This window comes from Geotrypetes seraphini, chromosome 2 (genome assembly GCF_902459505.1).
Source record: "Geotrypetes seraphini chromosome 2, aGeoSer1.1, whole genome shotgun sequence".
NCBI lineage: Eukaryota > Metazoa > Chordata > Amphibia > Gymnophiona > Dermophiidae > Geotrypetes > Geotrypetes seraphini.
Window position 1 is genome coordinate 147364987 of NC_047085.1, and position 19466 is coordinate 147384452.

A 19466-nucleotide genomic window follows, 5' to 3' on the forward strand; every position below is an offset into this window, starting at 1 on the left:
AGATGAACAGTGTTCTTTTTAAGATTAAGAATTACAGTACTGTATATGAACCATTCAATACAGTAACTTGTTTTTTTTTAAAAAAACAATTGCGAATACTAACAAGTTTTATTTGCGATTTCATGGCATTTGCAAGGGCTATATCACAAACCCTGCGAATATGAAAGCAAAATGTTATTTGCAATTTTTTGACATACAGTGAATGATTAAAGAAACTGGGCCTTTTCTCCTTCAAACAGAGGAGAATGAAAGGGGACATGAACAAAACATTCAACGTACTGAAGGTAATAGACTTAGTAGATAAGGACAGGTTGTTCACCCTCTCCAAGGTAGGGAGAATGAGAGGGAACTCTCTAAAATTGAAAGGGATAGATTTCGTACGAACGTAAGGAAGTTCTTCTTCACCCAGAGAGTGGTAGAAAACTGGAACGCTCTTCCGGAGTCTGTCGTGGGGGAAAACACCTTCCAGGGATTCAAGACAAAGTTAGACAAGTTCCTGCTGAACCGGAACGTACGCAGGTAGGGCTAGTCTCGGTTAGGGTGCTGGTCTTTGACCAAGGGCCGCCATGTGAGCAGACTGCTGGGCACGATGGACCACTGGTCTGACCCAACAACAGCAATTCTTATGTTTTTATGTTCTTAATCTCTGGGAATATGGAAGGAGAAGTGTATTCTATAATGGTTTCTGTGTGCACAGTTGCCATTATAGAAATGGTGTTCAGTGTGTGCCACTGGGGTGCCTAACGTATTTATTTATTCAATTTTCTATATTGTTCTCCCAAGGGAGCTCAGAACAATTTACATGAATTTATTCAGGTACTTGAGCATTTGTCCCTGTCTGTCCTGGTGGGCTCACAATCTATCTAATGCACCTGGGGCAATGGGGAGGTTTAGGTCACTTGCACAGGGTCACAAGGAGCGTAGTGGGTTTGAACCCACAACCTCAGGCTGAGTCTGTAGCTTTGACCACTGTGCCACACTCTTCTGCTTCCTAGCCCCATAATTCTATAAACTTACATGCCCAAATTTAGGCTTAACACACAAATTTGTACACATAATTTATAGAATTAGGTCAGTTGCACACAAATTTATTTAATATATTGACTGTTAATTAGAGTCAGCAGTAAATTATTGGTTTTAATCCATGTAAATTGGCACCAGTGAGGGGGGAGAGGATGAGAGGCGCCGGTACGAGCGAAGATGATGCCCAAGGTGGTCTGCCCCCATCCACCTTACTACACAACTGGTTATTGGATTCCTGCACATCTTATAGGGAACACTAGTATTGAGCTCCACCTCTGCTTCACTCATATCTATGCTCCTCACAAATAGAGTAGTGCTTAGGTGGAATATTTGCATATATATAAGCATGTGTACATAGATGTGCGTATACGTGAGTATTTCTGCACATTTTGCATGTAATTGTTAGCGTCTAGTTTATAGAATTGCCCTTCACAAGCACAGTGGCACATAGTGCCCCCAAGTCTATATAGTGTGTCAAATGTTAGATGCCAATTTGGCATGCAACATTTGGCACTAAAGTGGAAGTTATGTGCCAAAATGAGAGTAAATGGCAATTATACTGCATATAGGTGATGCATATAGGTGGTGTTCCACAAGGTTGTGTCTAAGGGGTAAATTCTATAAACGACACCTAGGTTAGGTGCTGCTAGACATCTTAATCACAGACCCCCCCTAGCAATGGCTAACTATAATTTGTGCGCGGTGGTTAAAGCTACAGTCTCAGCACCCTGGGGTTGTGGGTTCAAACCCACGCTGCTCCTTGTGACCCTGGGCAAGTCACTTAATCCCCCCATTTGCCCAGGTACATTAGGTAGATTGTGAGCCCGCTAGGACAGACAGGAAAAAAATGCTTGAGTACCTGAATAAATTAATGTAAACCATTCTGAGCTGCCTTGGGAGAACGGTATAGAAAATTGAATAAATAAATAATTGTCATGGTAATTGATTATGCCATTAAAAACCAATTACAAAAATTAAAAAATTAGATAACTAGGGTTGCACGTGGAATACAGCAGGGCGCTTAGCGACGCCTAAGTAGAGGTGCCTACTGGTGCCCAATGACACCTACCTGAAAAGTACGCATGGTTAGGAGTGGATAGTAGGCACGGTAGACTTAGGCATCACTAGGTGTTTGTGTTAGGCAATGGCCTAATATAGCGGCGCCTACTACAAGGACGCCTAGCGATTCCTAGGAGCTGCTAAACATGATTCTATAGGCCATAACTAGTGGTTGACTGACAAACATGATAACCGGCGCCTACAAGTTAGGTGCTATTAAACGTCATTTATAGAATCTGTTCCTAAATGCTTCATCGCATAACTGCAGGGGTGGGCATGCATGTGGGCGGGGCACAGGCGAGCCATTGGCAGGTTGCACACTTCTGTGCAAAACTTATAGAACACTGGAAGATACGTGCTTAAGTACCTACATTTAGGTGCTTGCTATAGACATGGCGTAAAAGGGCACACCTACTTATGTTGGTGTTTAATAAAAGAATTGGGCACACAAATTTGCCATTATAGAATACTAGCTTAGCGCTCTGATTTTTGGTGCCTTTTAGCACCCTTTACAGAATTGCACCCAATCTTCTGAATTCTACAAGTATATATGGCGCTCAACATTTAACTGAACAATCCAATTAGTGCTGATAATCGGGCGCTAATCAATTAAAAAACGTAAGAGTTGACATTCTGGGAGAGACTAAAGGTCCATCAAGGTTACTATCCTGTTTCTAACAGCGGTCCATCCAGATCACAAGTACCCGGCAAGATCCCAAAAGAGTTAAACAGATTTTATGCTGCTTATTGTTTCCAATTATTGGTGTTAATTTGCAACAATTAGAGTTTATTTGCACACCTTGCTAGGCGATATTCTATAAAGATGCACACAAATTCTTAAGTGCAGATCTGAAAAAGGGGTGTGACCACGGGAGGGGCATGGGCGGGTCATGAGGTCTCCAAGGATTTGCACGCACTGTTACAGAATACACCCGATCCCCCATCTAATTTAGGCGCAAGGATTTTACAGCAGGTTTCAGATGGGGTAAATCTTGCCATCTAAAAGTTAGGCTCGGATCTCTGCGCTAAGCATGGTTCTATAATGGGGGCACAACTCAGAGCGCTGTTTATAGACTAACGCTTAGCACTCTTTTTTTTTTTTTAGAATTTGATCCAACGTGTATTTTTTAAAATGCTACGGCTGGTGTTTGAAAGACATACCCTGACTACCACTGCTCAATACTGACCCTATAATCTTTTGACTATGTTTTTCCCTATGGAAACAATCTTTATGGAATAAAGCCAACGCGTTCTGACTGGTCTGAAGTTTATCTTTCTGGTTAACCAGCAATAAGCACTGTGCTTAAAAGCTCACTTACTTCTGTAGCCAGCTCAATTTCAGATCATCTACGTAATAAGTCACAAAACAGTACAATCTGAGGCCTTCTCCTGTGACTCGGAGCTTCAGCTCAGAGGCAGATTGCGCTGAAAGGGGAACACAGTGCATTATATTCAAGCATGGTATGGGAGATAGAATTAAAGTCATTTAGGGCTCCTTTGACAAAGCCGCGCTAGGGCCTTAACGCGCAGAATAGCGCGCGCTAGCCGCTACTGCCTCCTTTTGAGCAGGCGGTAGATTTTCGGCTGGCGCGTGCTATAGCACACGCTAATCTGGTGCGTGCGCTAAAATCGCTAGCGCGATTTGTAAAAGGAGCCCTTAGTGTCGCAACAAACTAAACACTTACCAATGGCTTTACAGACACCATTCATCACATCTGCAAAAGCTGTAAAAAGAGACACAATCAGACAGGTTATACAATTTAAGTCATTTCTTAATTAATTTTAGTTTTCAGTGGCGTATAGGTAAAGCATGCTTATTTACTTCATTTTTAGACTGTTTTTATTAATATATGATCAGGGCTTCATGTCTGGTTGAAAGGCTTGGGATGGAATCCTGCTACATTTTTTCAGGGCTATGGAGGAAGCAGTGGCCTAGTAATGGGGGGTGCGGGTGGGCAGTCCACCCCGGGCATGGTCTTCCTCAGGGCACCTACACCCCTCCTGCTCTCTGCCCGCCCCCACCCCCTTCCCACTCTTCTCCCTGCCGCGCGCGTCCCTTCCCTTCCCCCATACCTTTTTCACTTTTACAAAAGCAACCACTGACTTGCTGCTTGTGTCGGCTTTTGGCACTCTCTCTGACATCACTTCCGGAACCTGCGCCTAGGAAGTGACGTCAGAGAGAGCGCCGAAGCCGATGCGAGCAGCAAGGATAAAAAGGTAGGGGGAAGGGGCGGGAGAGGGGCGCCACCACCCCAGGCACTGCTCACCCCCCACTACACCACTAAGAGGAAGCAAAACAGGACTAGTTGTGCATTCTACTTGACATTAAGGAGGTAGTTCTGGTTCATAGTTAAAACTGTGTGAGACAATTGCGCACAGGACATCAGCGTGCCGGATTTAAACTCAATTTGAAAGTGCTCCAAGAGGGGTTGGGGGGGGGAGAACTGCACTTAACTTAGTAGTGTTGGCGCTGCATTGGGGGGGCGTTGGGGGGGTGAACCCCCATTATAGAAGAAACAGGCTTTTTCCCTATTTTTTAGGGAAAAAGTTGTTTCCTCTGAAATGTGGGGGAGTTTCCTCCCACCCTCCCCCAACGGAAGCACGAACACTACTAAGTTAAGTGTGTGTGGGGGGTGTTTCTGCCCCCCCTCAGAGTGCTTTCAAATTGAGTTTATATCCGTCACGCTGATGTCCTGTATGCGATTGTCGGTCCAGCTTTGTCTGCGTCACCGATAGTTCTATAAAGAGGAGAGAAGTTATCAACATGGATTACTGTTAAGACATGTTATTTTACCACTAACTCATGCTGTTTCAGCACAAGTCCCATGTTATGTAATAAGACCTAGTTACTAAACATGTGTTAACAGTAAAACAACCCAACTCATCTTAATGATAACTTCCCCTCTTAGGCACCAAGAACATGCCTAAATGTCTAGAAAGCAAAGTTGCTTACCTATAACACAGGGGTATCAAAGTCCCTCCTTGAGGGCCGCAATCCAGTCGGGTTTACAGGATTTCCCCAGTGAATATGCATGAGATCTATTAACATACAATGAAAGCAGTGTATGCAAATAGATCTCATGCATATTCATCGGGGAAATCCTAAAAACCTGACTGAATTGCGGCCCTCGAGGAGGGACTTTGACACCCCTGCTGTAACAGATGTTTTCCATAGACAGCAGGGGAATGCAGCCACACTTGTTGGTGAAATCTTCTGACTGAGCCTGTATACCGGAGCTCTCCCATAGCTAGGTAAGCTTTTGAGCTCACTGGGCATATGCAGGAGTCCCTCCCCTCAGCTTGCCCTACTGAACAATACAATGGAACACAAGAGGGCATGAAGTCTCTGAGATCTTTTCCTCCATCACTGAATTAATCGACTTTCACTACCTGCAATTAAACAGCCAATTCAGACAGCTAAGACAGAGAATTAATATTTTCCACTGTACACAGAGCCTACTGATCTTACCTGCATCTTGCAGCTTCAGAACACTTTTGTCCTTCCCTCTGTCATCTTTAAGTATTACTTCATAAACACCAGCATCTTTCTTAGAAATCTGTAAGAAATTCAGGTTAATTGCGTGAAGCAGGAATTCTAAGTTATAGACTAAGACAAGACAATAATATTGTTTCTGGATCTCTTGCCTTGTAATTTATGATGTTGATGTGAATTATAAATTAGCATGTGGGGCCTTTGGACTCATGAGAAAAAGTGCTTTGCTGGATGAATCCCCTCTGACTCTAATTAGCACACAGAGTCTTTGGCTTTCTGCCATGTCTCTAATCTTTTAACTATAATGGAATATGATGTCTATAATTCTCATACGCCTTAAGATGAAGACCACGCTCCATTTAAGTAGCCTTCCTCTGGACTGACTCCATCCTTTTTATATCTTTTTGATGATGTGGTCTCTATAATTGTACACAATATTCTAAATGAGATCTCACCAGACTTATACAGGGTCATCAATACCTCCTTTTTCCTACTGGCCATACCTATTCCTATGCACCCTAGCATCCTTCTAGCTTTCGCCGTCACATTTTCAACCTAGAATTCTGGAGACTGCACTTTCAAAAAGAAATAAACAGGATGGAGTTGGTTCAGAGGAAGGCAACTAAAATGATTGATGGGTCTACGTCATAAAGAGTATGGGGTCAGACTTAAAGATCTCAATATGTATACTTTGGAGGAAAGATGGTTAGAGTAAAGGGATGTTACCAGTTGTGTGCCTCGAGGTTCTGTTCTTTTTAACATTTTTTTTATAAATGATTTTGCTGAAGGGCTGTCAGGTAAGATTTGTCTCTTTGCAGATGATATCAAAACCTGCAATAGAGTAGACACCCCGGATGGGGTGAATAACATGAAAGACCTAGTGAAGCTTGAAGAATGGTCTGAAATTTGGCAGCTAAAATTTAATGCTATGAAATGCAAGGTCATGCATCTGGGCTGCAAAACCCAAAGGAACGGTACAGTTTAGGGGGTGAAGGACTTATGTGCACGACAGAAGAGCGGGACTTGGGTGTGATTGTATGTGATGATCTTAAGGTGGCCAAACAGGTTAAAAAGGAGACGGCGAAAGCTAGAAGGATGCTAGGATGCATAGGAAGAGGTATGGCCAGTAGGAAAAAGGAGGTACTGATGCCCCTGTATAAGACTGGTGAGACCTCATTTAGAATATTGCGTACAATTCTAGAGACTGCACCATCAAAAAGATATAAAAAGAATGGAGTTGGCTACTTAAATGGTACATGGTCTTCATCATAAGGCGCATGGAGACAGACTCAATATGTATACTTTGGAGGAAAGGTGGGAGAGGGGAGATATGATAGAGAGGTTTAAATAAATGATTCAAAATACAAAAAGAGATGTTTAAATATCTGAGTGACAGATAATGCACTCATTTTGAAAATATATGCATGGATTGTCTGCCAAATCTGTAAATTTCTTTCTGTTTTGTGTGTTTCATTAATATCAGTGTTATACGAGGGTGGTTTGAAAAGTTTGGTAAAAAAGTCAATTAAACAATGTCGTCTCCATAGAGAGCTATACACTTAGGGCGCCTTTTACGAAGCCGCATTAGTGGTTTAACGTGCTTAATAGTGCGTGCTAAACTGCTGGCTGCGCTAGACGCTAACGACAGCATTGAGCTGGCGTTAGTTCTAGCCGCATAGCGTGGGTTTAGCGCACGCTAAAAAGCTATGTGCGCTAAAACCGCTAACGCGGCTTCGTAAAAGGAGCCCTTAATCCAACATGTTTCCAGTTTTTTTCGGATCATAGGAAAAATAGCTTATGAAAAAACTGGAAACTTGCTGGTCTAAGTGTATAGTCCTCGATGGAGACAACCTTGTTTAACTTGCTTTTTTTTTTTTTTATCAAACTTATCAAAACCACCTTCAAAGGAATGATAAATAGCATTTTCATCACCATAACTTCCATCATATTCAACAGTGAGGAAATATCATATTTTCATCTTTTTGCTATTTTATGGGAAGGGTGTATGAGCAATACACTAGATGTGTGTAGGATTCTACAATCTACAGAGAAGGATTAGATTTACATACCTCTGAAATTAACAGAGTGCATACACCATCTTTGAAGTCATGTTTCTCATCCACCATAATTTCTCTCTCATCTTTGTACCATATAATACTTGTCTCCTTCTTAATATTAGCCACCTAAAAGAAAAGAATAATATGTTATGTTTTGTTTAATCACATATTACTCTGAGCTTTTCTCTCTTTCTTTTCCTTGACTGTCACTAGGAAATCAACTAAATCAATGTTTAATATCCACCAACCATGTTCAGAACAATTCAATATAACCTCACATCCATCAAGGAATTGCTACATAAGATATTATAAATTATATCACACATGGAAGCAAGAGCCAATCAGGTTTTATTCTTTTGAGCCCAAACACTGAACTGCATTAAAATGAAAATATACATGAGGGGGCTTTCTACGGAATGTGTGAGGACAAGCCCCCCCCCCCCCATTGCACCAGAAGTATGTCACCCACCCTAAAAAAAATTATGAGAGGTATATATTTTTGCAGACTTGTCTAAAGATAAGAGCAAGGGCCAGAGTTGAAATTCCAAGGTAACAGGGTAATAAATAGCCAGGGATGTCACCCCTGAAATTAAGCAAATAACTTCACAGAATAGGATCAGTGTAGGGAAAAAAGACTAAGTTTAAGAAAGAATTCCTTTCATTTGACCAGAGTAAAGAGAGCGTGACTGGCTCCACTGAGCCTGCACATTTCACACACAGTCTGGTCTTCAGGAGAAATTTTTCTTTTGTATGTGTAATTTTTTTCTCTCTTATCACAACTGTTCCAGGAATCACACTTGCATGCTTATGTTAATTTGTAACTCACTATCCAGGTAATGGCAACAATTAAACATCAAAAGTTTCTAAAAATTGGAACAATGCAATACTCATTCATTCACAAATCTCCAACACAGAATTTTCAAACAAAGACCTTAGTGGTGTTACCAAGGGCTGTCAAAGTTAAGCACTTGTTTGGGATTTACACTTACTATACACTATGGGGGGGCATAATCAAAACTTTAAAATGTCCAAAAACCTGTCTAAGTTGGCACTTGGATGTCCTAACAGTGAAAGCCATCCAAATGCCGATAATCAAAACAAACTTTCTGGATGTTCAGCAGCACTTCTAAGCTACTGTATGTCCAGAGCTCAAAAGGGCATGTTGAGAGGTGTGTTATCGGTGGGAATAGGACGGGCTTCCATCAGCATGTCCTGAAGCAATAACCATGTGATTCAAAACCAACCAATAGAACATTACAGTTTATCATTGAAACTTAATGAAGCAATTGCAATTTAATTGGAATATGTACCAATTACGTATGTTTAATAATTAATTAATTGATTATGCGATAAACCCAATAAAGTGGCCTGTCACTTGAAATTCGGGGAGATTCTTGGTTGGTACCTTATCATTTAGTAGGACTCCAAGAACTCCCAGGGCCTTAATGCTTAAACTACACTTTTCTGTTTGGTAGTTTTATTTCCTTGGCCTTCTCCAGAGATGGAAGAAAGAGCTGAGGGGGTGTGTAATCTGTTCATGTAGTCCAGGGGTGCCCAATAGATTGATCGCGATCGACCGGTAGATCGCCAAAGCATAGTGAGTCGATTGCGGAGCCCATCCCAGGCTCCTTGATAGACTCACTTTGCCTTGGCGATCTACCGGGCCGATCAGCCTTCCTCTCCCAGACATCAATTCTGCCATCGGAAAGGAAGTTTGGGCCAGCCAATCGCTGCTTGGCTGGGCCGGAACTTCTTTTCTGATGGCAGAATTGACGTTGGGGAGAGGAATGCTGGTCGGCCCTACGCAGGGAAGCAGGGAGAGCTTGGGACGGCAGCGGCTTTGGGGCCTGTTACCTGATGACGGCGGCGGCGGCTTAGGGGCCTGTTCCCTGATGGTTGCAGCAGTGGCTTGGTGGAGGGCAGGGAGAAAGAAAGAAAGGGGGCAGGCAGGGAGAAAGAAGGGAAACAGAAAAAAAAGAAAGGGGACATGAAGAGAGGAAAAAAGAAAGGGAGGCAGGGAGAAAGAAAGGGCAGGGAGAGAGGAAGAAAAAGTTGGGGAAGGGAATGAGGTCTGGAGGAGAGGAAGCATACAGGCTGAAAGAAGGGAAGAAAGATTGGATGCACAGTTAGAAGAAGAAAGTGCAACCAGAGACTCATGAAATCACCAGACAACAAAGGTAGGAAAAATGATTTTATTTTCAATTTAGTGATCAAAATGTGTCTGAATTTATATCTGCTGTCTATATTTTGCACTATGGCCCCCCTTTTACTAAACAACAAAAGCGGTTTTTAGTGCAGGGAGCCTATGAGCGTCGAGAGCAGCGCTGGACATTCAGCACAGCTCTCTGCACTAAAAACTGCTATTGTGGTTTAGTAAAAAGGGAGGAGGGTATATTTGTCTATTTTTGTATGGTTGTTACTGAGGTGACAGTGCATAGAGTCATCTGCCATGACCTCTTTGAAAAAACTCCGGAATAGGAATGATAATTAACATTTTCTCAGCGTACAGTGTGCTTTGTGTTTTGGTTTTTTTAATTTTATTGTTGGTAGATCATTTTGACTTGGTCATTTTAAAAGTAGCTCGCAAGCCCAAAAAGTGTGGGCATCCCTGATGTAGTCATTTAGGCCCTGATTCTACAAAGTGCGTCCCAATTTTAGGCAGCTGTAGGCGTCCTTTAGAAGCCTGGACCAATCAGGCCTTAGGTATAGCGGGTCCGCCCATCCCCACTAAGTCTAAGGTCTGATTGGCCCAGGCGCCTAGAGCCTGGGCCAATCAGGCCTTAGATTAAGAGACTATGGGAACTCCCCACAGCCATTTCCTAATGGTTATCTGCACGGGGCAGGAGCGTAGATATTGCTATGTATAATAGAGGGAAATCTCCCAGACCATTTATCTCCTCATTTATCTAAGATTAAAGCACTAACCAGAGTTTCTAGCATATTAAATGTTTCTCATCTGATTGATGCAAATTGTATTTAGGTGTATATAGTCAGTCAAGCCTTTCCTGCTTTATAGTACTATCTGTAGTTTATTACACTTGACCTGGAGTCTCTTGCTTTTTACCTTGCATTTCAGCAACACATTGCAGTTTGAGGTAACTTCCCATCCCAGCTGCTCCACAAAGTGAGGACCTGTTTTTCACAATGACAGAAAGCCTGCATTAGTGTTAGCATAGTGAAAATGTATAATCCTTAATGTTAATGGAAAAGCTGGATTTTTTTTGGTGGGGCGGGGGAGTCTGGGTGCCAGGCATTTTCATTCTGCTCCCTTTGAACTGAAACTAGCCATTACAGAAAGGTTTTCCCATTGTTTTAACCCTCTCCAAAGCTGAGCTAAAACTTGGGGTGCATATGTATCCTGAGCCTGGCTAGAGGTAATCGATACTGAGCAACAGGTGAGATCCTTTCTCCTTGCAATTGTGAACTGTGCTTCACCTGCACTTCCAGGTTCAGCAGGCCCAAGGAGCAAAGCCAGCCGCAGTGTTCCCTCTAAGCTGAGCAGGTGTCCTCCAGCTGCATTGCTACCACTAGGGGGTGGAATAGCCTGGGGCATTAACCCTGGTCTCCTGCATGGTAGTCAAAGCATTGCCACTGAACTAGGATAACCAGATTTCTGGGAAAATCCGGGCATGTCCTCTTCTTTTTAGAGGACTGTCTGAGTGCCCAAATGTTTAACCAAAACACGGCAGTTTGTCAAGGTTTTGGAAGGCCCTGAGCTCGGGAACGCATCTGGAGAGCCACCAAGCATGCACAGACATGACACGATGACGTCACATGTTTACATGTGACTGTCATTGTGTCATATCCGTGCATGCTCGGAGGACCTCCAGATGCAGCCTGGACTTGGGGAAGAAGAGATGAGGTTTGTGTGGGGGTGGGACTGGGGGCAGAACAAGGAAGGGTTGGAGGCGAAACAGGGCAGGGCCACGTGTCCTCTTTTTTTGCAGGAACAAATCTGGTAGCTCTACACTGAATGAGCCCTCCTGTATTCTGTATCAAAAGCTGCTTTTCCAGCCTTTCATATCCTTGCATTGGCTTGAGGAAATCACTTCAATTTTGTTTATAAATAATGGAGTCAATAAATTATTTGCTGCCCAGTAGGAAACCCTGTCTTTAAAATCAAGCATGAAATGCAAAATTTTATGACCATTCCTTTTGCATCATCTTATGGTTGACTTTTGAAATTATTTGTTTCACAGCTTGACAACATAATGGAGATAACTCAGAGAATGGCTGCCAAAAATGACCCAAAAACCTGAATCCAAAAGTCCATAACCATGTTATTCTTTTCCAGTCCTCAACGCTAATAACAGCTCAAGTTGGAGTGGATGAGTAGCCTGATGGTTAATGCAGTGGGCTGAGAACCTGGGGGACTGGATTCAATTAAGCTTAGATTCACAAATTCAAAGGAGGAAAAGGATCTTAGAAACCTGCCTAGCCCCAATATATACTCACAGGTTCCAATATCTTTCATCGATCCTGTCTTCTGATTTAGAAAAATAGCAATTTATAAATTATTAGATTCTGTGTAAATTACAAAAACATTTAAATTTTTTATTTAGATTTTTCGTGAATGTATGTAATATGCCTTTAAGAAATTCAGTAAAGTTTCATTATTGTAATGGAAGCGGTTTGACACATGCACATTGATAACCTTTTAAAGGCGCATGTATTGGCATCTGCTGAGAAGCGGTGCCATTTGTAAATGAGAACTTGTGGCTAGCTGAACCTAGCCTGTAACAAGTCTGAGTTAGGAATAAGATATTTTAAGCATGAGTACACATTATGTAAGTGCAGATACATAAGTGCATCATATTGATTCATTTTTTTGTCTTTTCAGTGTGTGGCAAATTATTGAGCCCTCATTAGCGATTCCTGATGAAGCTGCTTATGACAGTGAAATAGGTCCTGTCAGGTAAGGGGCACCATTAAGCTATGTGCAGGCTTTAAATATTTTTTTTGAATGGTTGCTTATAAGCTCCAGGTGACCTGGCCACCTAGAATTATGCCCACGTATTCAGTGTCGGTGTCCAGACATGCACAGAACTGAATATTGGGGCATAATGTAGCTGGTGATGGTAAGCTTTTAGAAAAATGCTGATCACTGCCAGCTGAATATCAGAGGGTATTAGTTTATAATGGGGCCATGCAGATTTCTGAGATTCTTTTCCTCCTTTGAATTTATGAATGTAAGCTTATTTGTTTCACTTGGAGATCTCTTGTTGGATTGCTTCGTGAAGATTTTTTATTTCTTTTATATTCTATTGTTGGTTCAGAACTGGATTCAATTCCAACTACAACTCCTTGTGACTCTTGGCAAGCCACTTAATCTTCACTAACCAATATTCAAAGATCAGACTGTGGGCCCACTAGGGACAGAGAAAGTGCCTGAATATAAAATGTAAAACTACTTTGATCGTGTTACAGAAAAGTGATATATAAATAAATAAAATCAGGTTTTCAAGATATACTTAAGGAGAATGCATGATGAGATAGCTTTTCATATAATGGAAGTTGTGTACATGCTGATCTCTCATGCATATTCATGCTGAAAACACAGTTTTGTTCACTGACTTATGAGCTGATTTGAGTATTAGGAATAGTGGACCTGCAATACAAGACAGCCTTTCAATTTAATTTTTTGACTTTAACTTTTGACTGCATTATGTGTGAATCTGAGTGAATGAAGTTCTTTTGTGTTTTGTATACATAATGTTAACCGTCTAGATCTTTTGTTAGAATAGGCGGTATATCAAATCATTAAATAATAATAATTAGATATATCCTTAGAATCAGATCTGTTAATGGTTTTCAATGACTGAAATCCCCTTCTCATTTCCTAAGAGGAAATTTACCGCACAAAACCCCAAAAGTTATGGGGCTCATAATAAAAGAAAAAACATCTAAAAAGTGGCCTAAATGGGTACTTGGACGATCAAAAACATCTGATTGTCCAAGTACCCATAACCAAACCCATAACATATCTAAAACCAGCTTGACTAAGCTGTGTTGTGCTTTCCCCTGCCTCTAAATGCATAGAGCGAAAAGAGGTGTTTTTAGAGGAGGGGACAGGGCGGGAGGTGGGCCGACCTAGACATAGGCGTATAGCAGGTATAACCAAAAGTTTAGGCAGGTTGCCTGGTCAGCACTTATACGTTTTGACTTAGACCAAGTAAAAACAGGTATAAGTGCCGAAAAAGGGGCCGCTGAGCTAATCGCGGCTGCCGCGATCAGCTCAGCGGCCCCGGCAACCTGCCCACCACAACCATCATGGCAGAAGAGATGGCTCATCTCCCCTGCCGCGATGGTGATCATCCCTCTACCCCAAAATGCTGTGACCTGTGGCAGGAGAGATGCCCAATTTCTCCTGCTGCGGTTTGTGGCAGTTTGAGTAGATGGGTATCATTATTACGGCAGGAGAGATAGCCAATCTCTCCTGCCACGATCCATCACCCCCCGGGCAGGAGGGAGCCCACGCCCTCCTGCCCCAGCGATTCCCCTGACACGATAGAAGCAGGAGGGAGTCGAAGCCCTCCTGCCCCAGTGACCCCCCCGACTATCGGGGCAAGAGGGAGCCCAAGCCCTCCTGCCCTGGTGAAATCCCCACCCCCACCCCTATTAAGATATGGGCAGGTGGGATCCCAGACCCTCCTGCCCACAACGCCCAACCCAGCCCATGTGCCTAAGGCCCCGTCCACAGGGGGGGATGTGGGGTGGTGTCGCGGGGTCGGTGGGGGAATCGTGGGGTCGGTGGGTGGGGGGCTGATAAGGGGGGTGGTCAGGGGGCATTGTGGGCAGGAGGGCCTGGGATCCCTCCTGCTCATATCTTATTGGAGATGGGGGGTGAGCCTTTCGCCAGGGCAGGAGGGCTTGGGCTCCCTCCTGCCTGTATCAAGTCGGGGGTGTCGTTGGGGCAGGAGGTCTTGGGCTCCCTCCTGTCCGGATCAAGTCGTGGGGGGGGTCACTGGGGCAATAGGGCTTGGGCTCCCTTCTGCCCCGATCGTGCCGGGGGGGGGGATTGCTGAGGCAGGAGGGGTTGTGCTCTCCTGCCCAGTCTGATTGGGTGTGGGGGGGGGGGTGGATTATGGCAGAAGAGATTGGCTATCTTTCCTGCCGCGATCGTTGCTGAGGGGATTCTGTAACCAGTGTTCTTTTTGACAAACACTGGTTACAGAATCCAGCTTTTAGGTGAAAGACTGTCCTCCTCCTTCACCTAAAAGCTCTTGTGTTGGGCATTTTTCAGGTTCTCCCCCTTTATTTGACCTCTCGAGATGAGCAACGCCTAGAGTGTTTGTTTCAGCGGTTTCTTTTTTTTTTTTTTTTAAGTTCAATAGTTTTTATTAAGTATTTTAAAGGATACAAGAATCATTTAAAGTACATAGAAACAAAATAAAGCTTTCTGTATATAAAATATATAAATTTATGTTTAACTGTATAGGAGCAAAGGCTCCAATTATTAAAAATGTATGTAAGGGATATATAAGATAAAGATAAGAGAGAGCAGTAAAGAAAAAAGGAAAGAAAAATGAAAGAGAGAAGAGAGGAGAAGAAAAGGATAACAGGAGTGTCTAAGAAGATGAGCGTACATAGGAATCTAAGAATGACCATGGAGATTTGTTGTATTTCAAGTTCATGCAGGTTCGGAATGTAACTCTCTTCTCATATGCGTAGGATTCAAATCTATGATACATACTCAGAGAGTTCCACCAAAAGGTATAATCTAATAGCGAGGGTGATTTCCAATTTTTTAGAATGTGCATGAGGGCAGTCACCAACATGGTATCAATGAGTTTAGGTGGACAATTTGATTGTGTGAAACATGGGTGTTGAGAGCGAAGGATTATAATGTCTATAGAGATTTCTTCTGAGCAGTTAGTAATAGATTGTATGGTGTTCCAGACGTAGGTCCAAAAAGAGCGGATTAGAGTACAATGAAATAACATATGATCAAGAGTTCCTTCCTCTTTCAAACAGTTCCAACAAACAGAGTCTTGTTTTAAGTTAGCTTTCCACATGCGAAGTGGGGTCCATATTGCCTGCCACATAAGGAAGTACATTGATTGTGATACTCTAGAAGATAAAAGCGGGCGATTTGTTGATGACCAGAAAAGCTCCCAATCAATGTCAGAAAGCGGAGTGGTAAGTATAGCGTCCCAGTGCTTCATAGATTGAGGTGAAAAAGTGAAGGAGTGGTCTCTTAAAATACTGTAGAAGGATGATATCGCCTTACCTTTTAGTAGAGACAGAGAAGACCAGTTGTAAATAGTATTTTTGGAAGTCATATAGTCAAATCGTATATGTAAAGACGGCAACACTCCAGTGAGAGAACGCCATTGTGAATAAGTAGAAGGAGGTAGCGAGTATGTAGAGCACAGTATATCGAATGGAATTAACGAGTTGAGGGTAGACAATTGATGGACAAACCATATACCTGCCCGCTGCCACCTTTTCCATGATAGAGATTTGTCGTGATTTTGAATTTTGGGATTGTTCCAAAGGGACATGAGTGGACTAACCTTAACTGAGATTTCAGTCAATGTATCTATAAGATAAAGAGCATGCTGCGTTGCACCCAATAAAGAGTATCTCTTTAAGTGCCTTGGTATTGACACCGTTAGTAAGCATGAGATGTGTAAAGGCGTACATAAAAAACATTCCATTTCAAACCAGGCAGGAAGATCTTGAGTGGGAAGATTTTGAGTGGAGGAATTAGTGAGCCAGTAAGCTCCATATTTGGCTAATGAAGCAATATAATAGTGATAGAAATCAGGAAAGTTGAGACCACCGTTGATCTTAGAGGCTTTCAGTTTGGCGAGAGCGATTCGAGGTTTTTTCTTGTTCCAAATGAATTCAGATATTTTCATATTTAGCCAATGAAATAATGATTTCCGGCATAACAGAGGGAGCATAGAAAGAATATAATTAATTTGAGGGGCCAGAGTCATTTTGATGGATGCAATTCTACCCCACCAGGATAGAAAGAGTGGGTTCCATCTAGATGTAGTGTTTAGAACTAGATTTTTGACTTTAGATATATTAAGATCTTGAGCATGAACCGAATCTTTATGTATTAAAATCCCCAAGTATTTCACAGCTTCATGTGACCATGAGAAAGGAAAATGAGCCAAATCTGATGGAAGTATATTATCATTTAGAGGGAAGATCTCTGATTTCTCCCAATTAACAGAGTATCCGGAAAGGAGGGAGTATTGAGTGATAATATGAATAAGATTGGGAAGGGAGAGTAAAGGGTCTCTCAGAAAAAGTAAAACATCATCAGCATAAGCTGCTAATTTGAAATCTCGATCAGAGGAGGGAATACCTTTAATTGAGGGACTTTGTCGTATAGCTGAAAGGAGTGGCTCTAACACTAAATTAAATAGCAATGGTGAGAGAGGACAGCCTTGTCGAGTACCTCTATGGAGGGGAAATTTATTGGATAAAGAGTTGTTAATCCTAATACGAGCTGTGGGTTGATGATATAGCGTTTTTATCCAGTTTGTAAAAAATGGGCCAAAATTATACCACTTCAGGACACGAAAAAGGAAAGGCCACTCCACTCGATCAAAGGCTTTTTCAGCATCAATAGCTAGGCCTATTACAGGGTCTGACATTGTTTTAGCATGAGCGTTAATATAGTGAAATAGGCGCAGGTTGTCTCCTATATATCTTTGTTTAATGAACCCTGTTTGATCTTTATGTATAAGCAGTGGGATTATTTTGGTAAGTCTTAATGCAAGTAGTTTTGCCATTATCTTGTAGTCTAAATTGAGGAGAGAGATGGGGCGAAAGTTTTTAACTAAAGTGTCATCTCTGTCAGGTTTAGGGATTACTACAATGGTGGCCTCAGTGAAATTGAATTGCTTGTCCGGAGTGGAGTGGAGGAAGTCATAATATTTAAGGAGATGAGGAGCTAGTAGGGTGCGAAATTGCTTAAAGAATTCGTTCGTGAAGCCGTCTGGGCCAGGGGCTTTCCCAGCAGGTAAGGAAGATATGGCAGTTTCAATTTCTAATATAGTTATTGGAGAATCAAGTTCCAATTTAACAGATTCTGGAATGGTCGGATGAGTTAAGGAGGTAAGATATGAGTCTATATCTGCTTCAGGAGTGGTAGATTCAGATTGGTATAAAGAAGTATAGAATTTTTCAAATTGAGAGGAAATTAGAGATCTGGTTTTGACTAATTGACCTGATGGATTCTGAATAGCCGTTATATGTAGTCTTTTAGATTTATTTTTAAGGTATCTGGCCAAAGGACGACCCATTATATTATCTCCCATGTAATGACCAGAGTTAGAGATAAAAATATCACGCCTAGCTATATGTGAAACTAAAGTATTATATTCATATTTAAGATTTTGAATACGTTGGAAAGTATTTGGGTCATGTATGTGGTTAGACATATGTTGTAATTCTAAGGTTTTGATGGAGTTTTCTAAATCTTTTTCCTTTCTCATGGACTCTCCACTGGTCTTGTTTGGAGCTGTCCCACATTATTCTTCCCGTAAACGAGGAGTTGCTGCTTTTCTCAAATGGACAGTACTTATTGCCTTGAAATGTATTCTACTTAAATGGCTTGATGGGGAGGCGCCTGATTACCTGTGGAGGTGCCAGATGATTACTCTCCTGATGTGGGAGCGTCGGGAGGTACAAAACTTCTCCTTGCTCCTGGGTCATTTTTTTCAGTACACTTGGGAGCCCTTCTGGACTACTATGACTTCAGTGGCCCGTAGCCGCCTACTTAACTATTAATATTCTTTTATATTGTTATACCCTTTCTAAGTACATCTGCTTATTTTTGCAATGCAGTTCGCTACTGGAGATTTACTTGAAAGGAGGACCTGGGGTGGGGTGGGGAGTTTGGGGGTTTGGCTGTAGTATGGTGTGGGTTTCTTGAAAATATTTTGAGCTTGTTCTAGATGTTATGCATATTCTTACCTGTTTCATTCCTTTTGTTGAGCTCAATAAATATATATTTGACAATAAATAGCAGAGAGTCCTCATGGACTAAATTTGGAAATGGAGTGGCATTTGTTTCTTTATAAGATTAAAATTTTTTTTTACCATATCCTATTGACTGTCCAAAATATTTTTATCAGAAGAGTGCATGTGTCTGGCTATGACATATATGTATCTACATTAGAAATATAACAGCCAGCTTCAGTAAGATGTTATCTCACTGATTTACCAAACTTCATTCTGTATGACTTCACAGTATTTTAAGGTCCTCAGCGGGCCACCACACACTCAAACCATCTCATTGTGTGGGGCTTTATGCTCCCATTCGTCATTGGACCCATCTATATTTTTATCTATATTTTTTGTGCATGTGTCGCAAATATTAGTTTTTAAGAAATTTTTTTGTATAAATACATATATGCTAAAAATACTTAGCTTGTGGATTCGACGCTAATCGGGAGGGTAGAAACATCAATCACCCAACATGTTTCGCCCATGCAACTCAAGGGCTTTATCAAGGCTCCCTCTCCCGTTCATAACCGTTTTCTCCCACCATCGCGTCTAAGACGAAAATCCTGAAGCTGGCTGTTATATGAGAATATTCTTCATTCAAATTGATTATAATTAGTGCCTAGCTTTTCATTCTACATTAGAAATATGCATGCATTGGCATGTGATAGAGTTGTAGGAAGGAGTTTCCTTTTACATAGAGTTATTTATAATCAAAAAATTAAAATTTTGATGAATTGTCAACTGATTATTCTTTATGGTTATATTCTCCTTGAGGAAGCCCATTATTTAGATGAAACCAATGACCTGGTTGGAGGATTTATTTTGTTATCCTTTGAGCAAAAATGTATCCTGATACTGAGCTA

General features: G+C 41.8%; 1 protein-coding gene across 3 annotated transcripts in view; it reads right to left on the bottom strand.

Moving 5' to 3' along the window:
• The window catches only part of MYOM1 (myomesin 1), a 216921-nt gene that overhangs the window by 19490 nt on the left and 177965 nt on the right, over window positions 1-19466 (bottom strand). For all 3 annotated transcript variants that reach the window (XM_033933965.1, XM_033933964.1, XM_033933966.1), the window contains 5 exons: window positions 10697-10764; window positions 7645-7758; window positions 5552-5639; window positions 3768-3806; window positions 3402-3507 (listed from right to left, as the gene is read on the bottom strand). In XM_033933965.1, the coding sequence (XP_033789856.1) occupies window positions 3402-3507; window positions 3768-3806; window positions 5552-5639; window positions 7645-7758; window positions 10697-10764 (415 nt within the window). The remainder of the gene's footprint in view (window positions 1-3401; window positions 3508-3767; window positions 3807-5551; window positions 5640-7644; window positions 7759-10696; window positions 10765-19466) is intronic.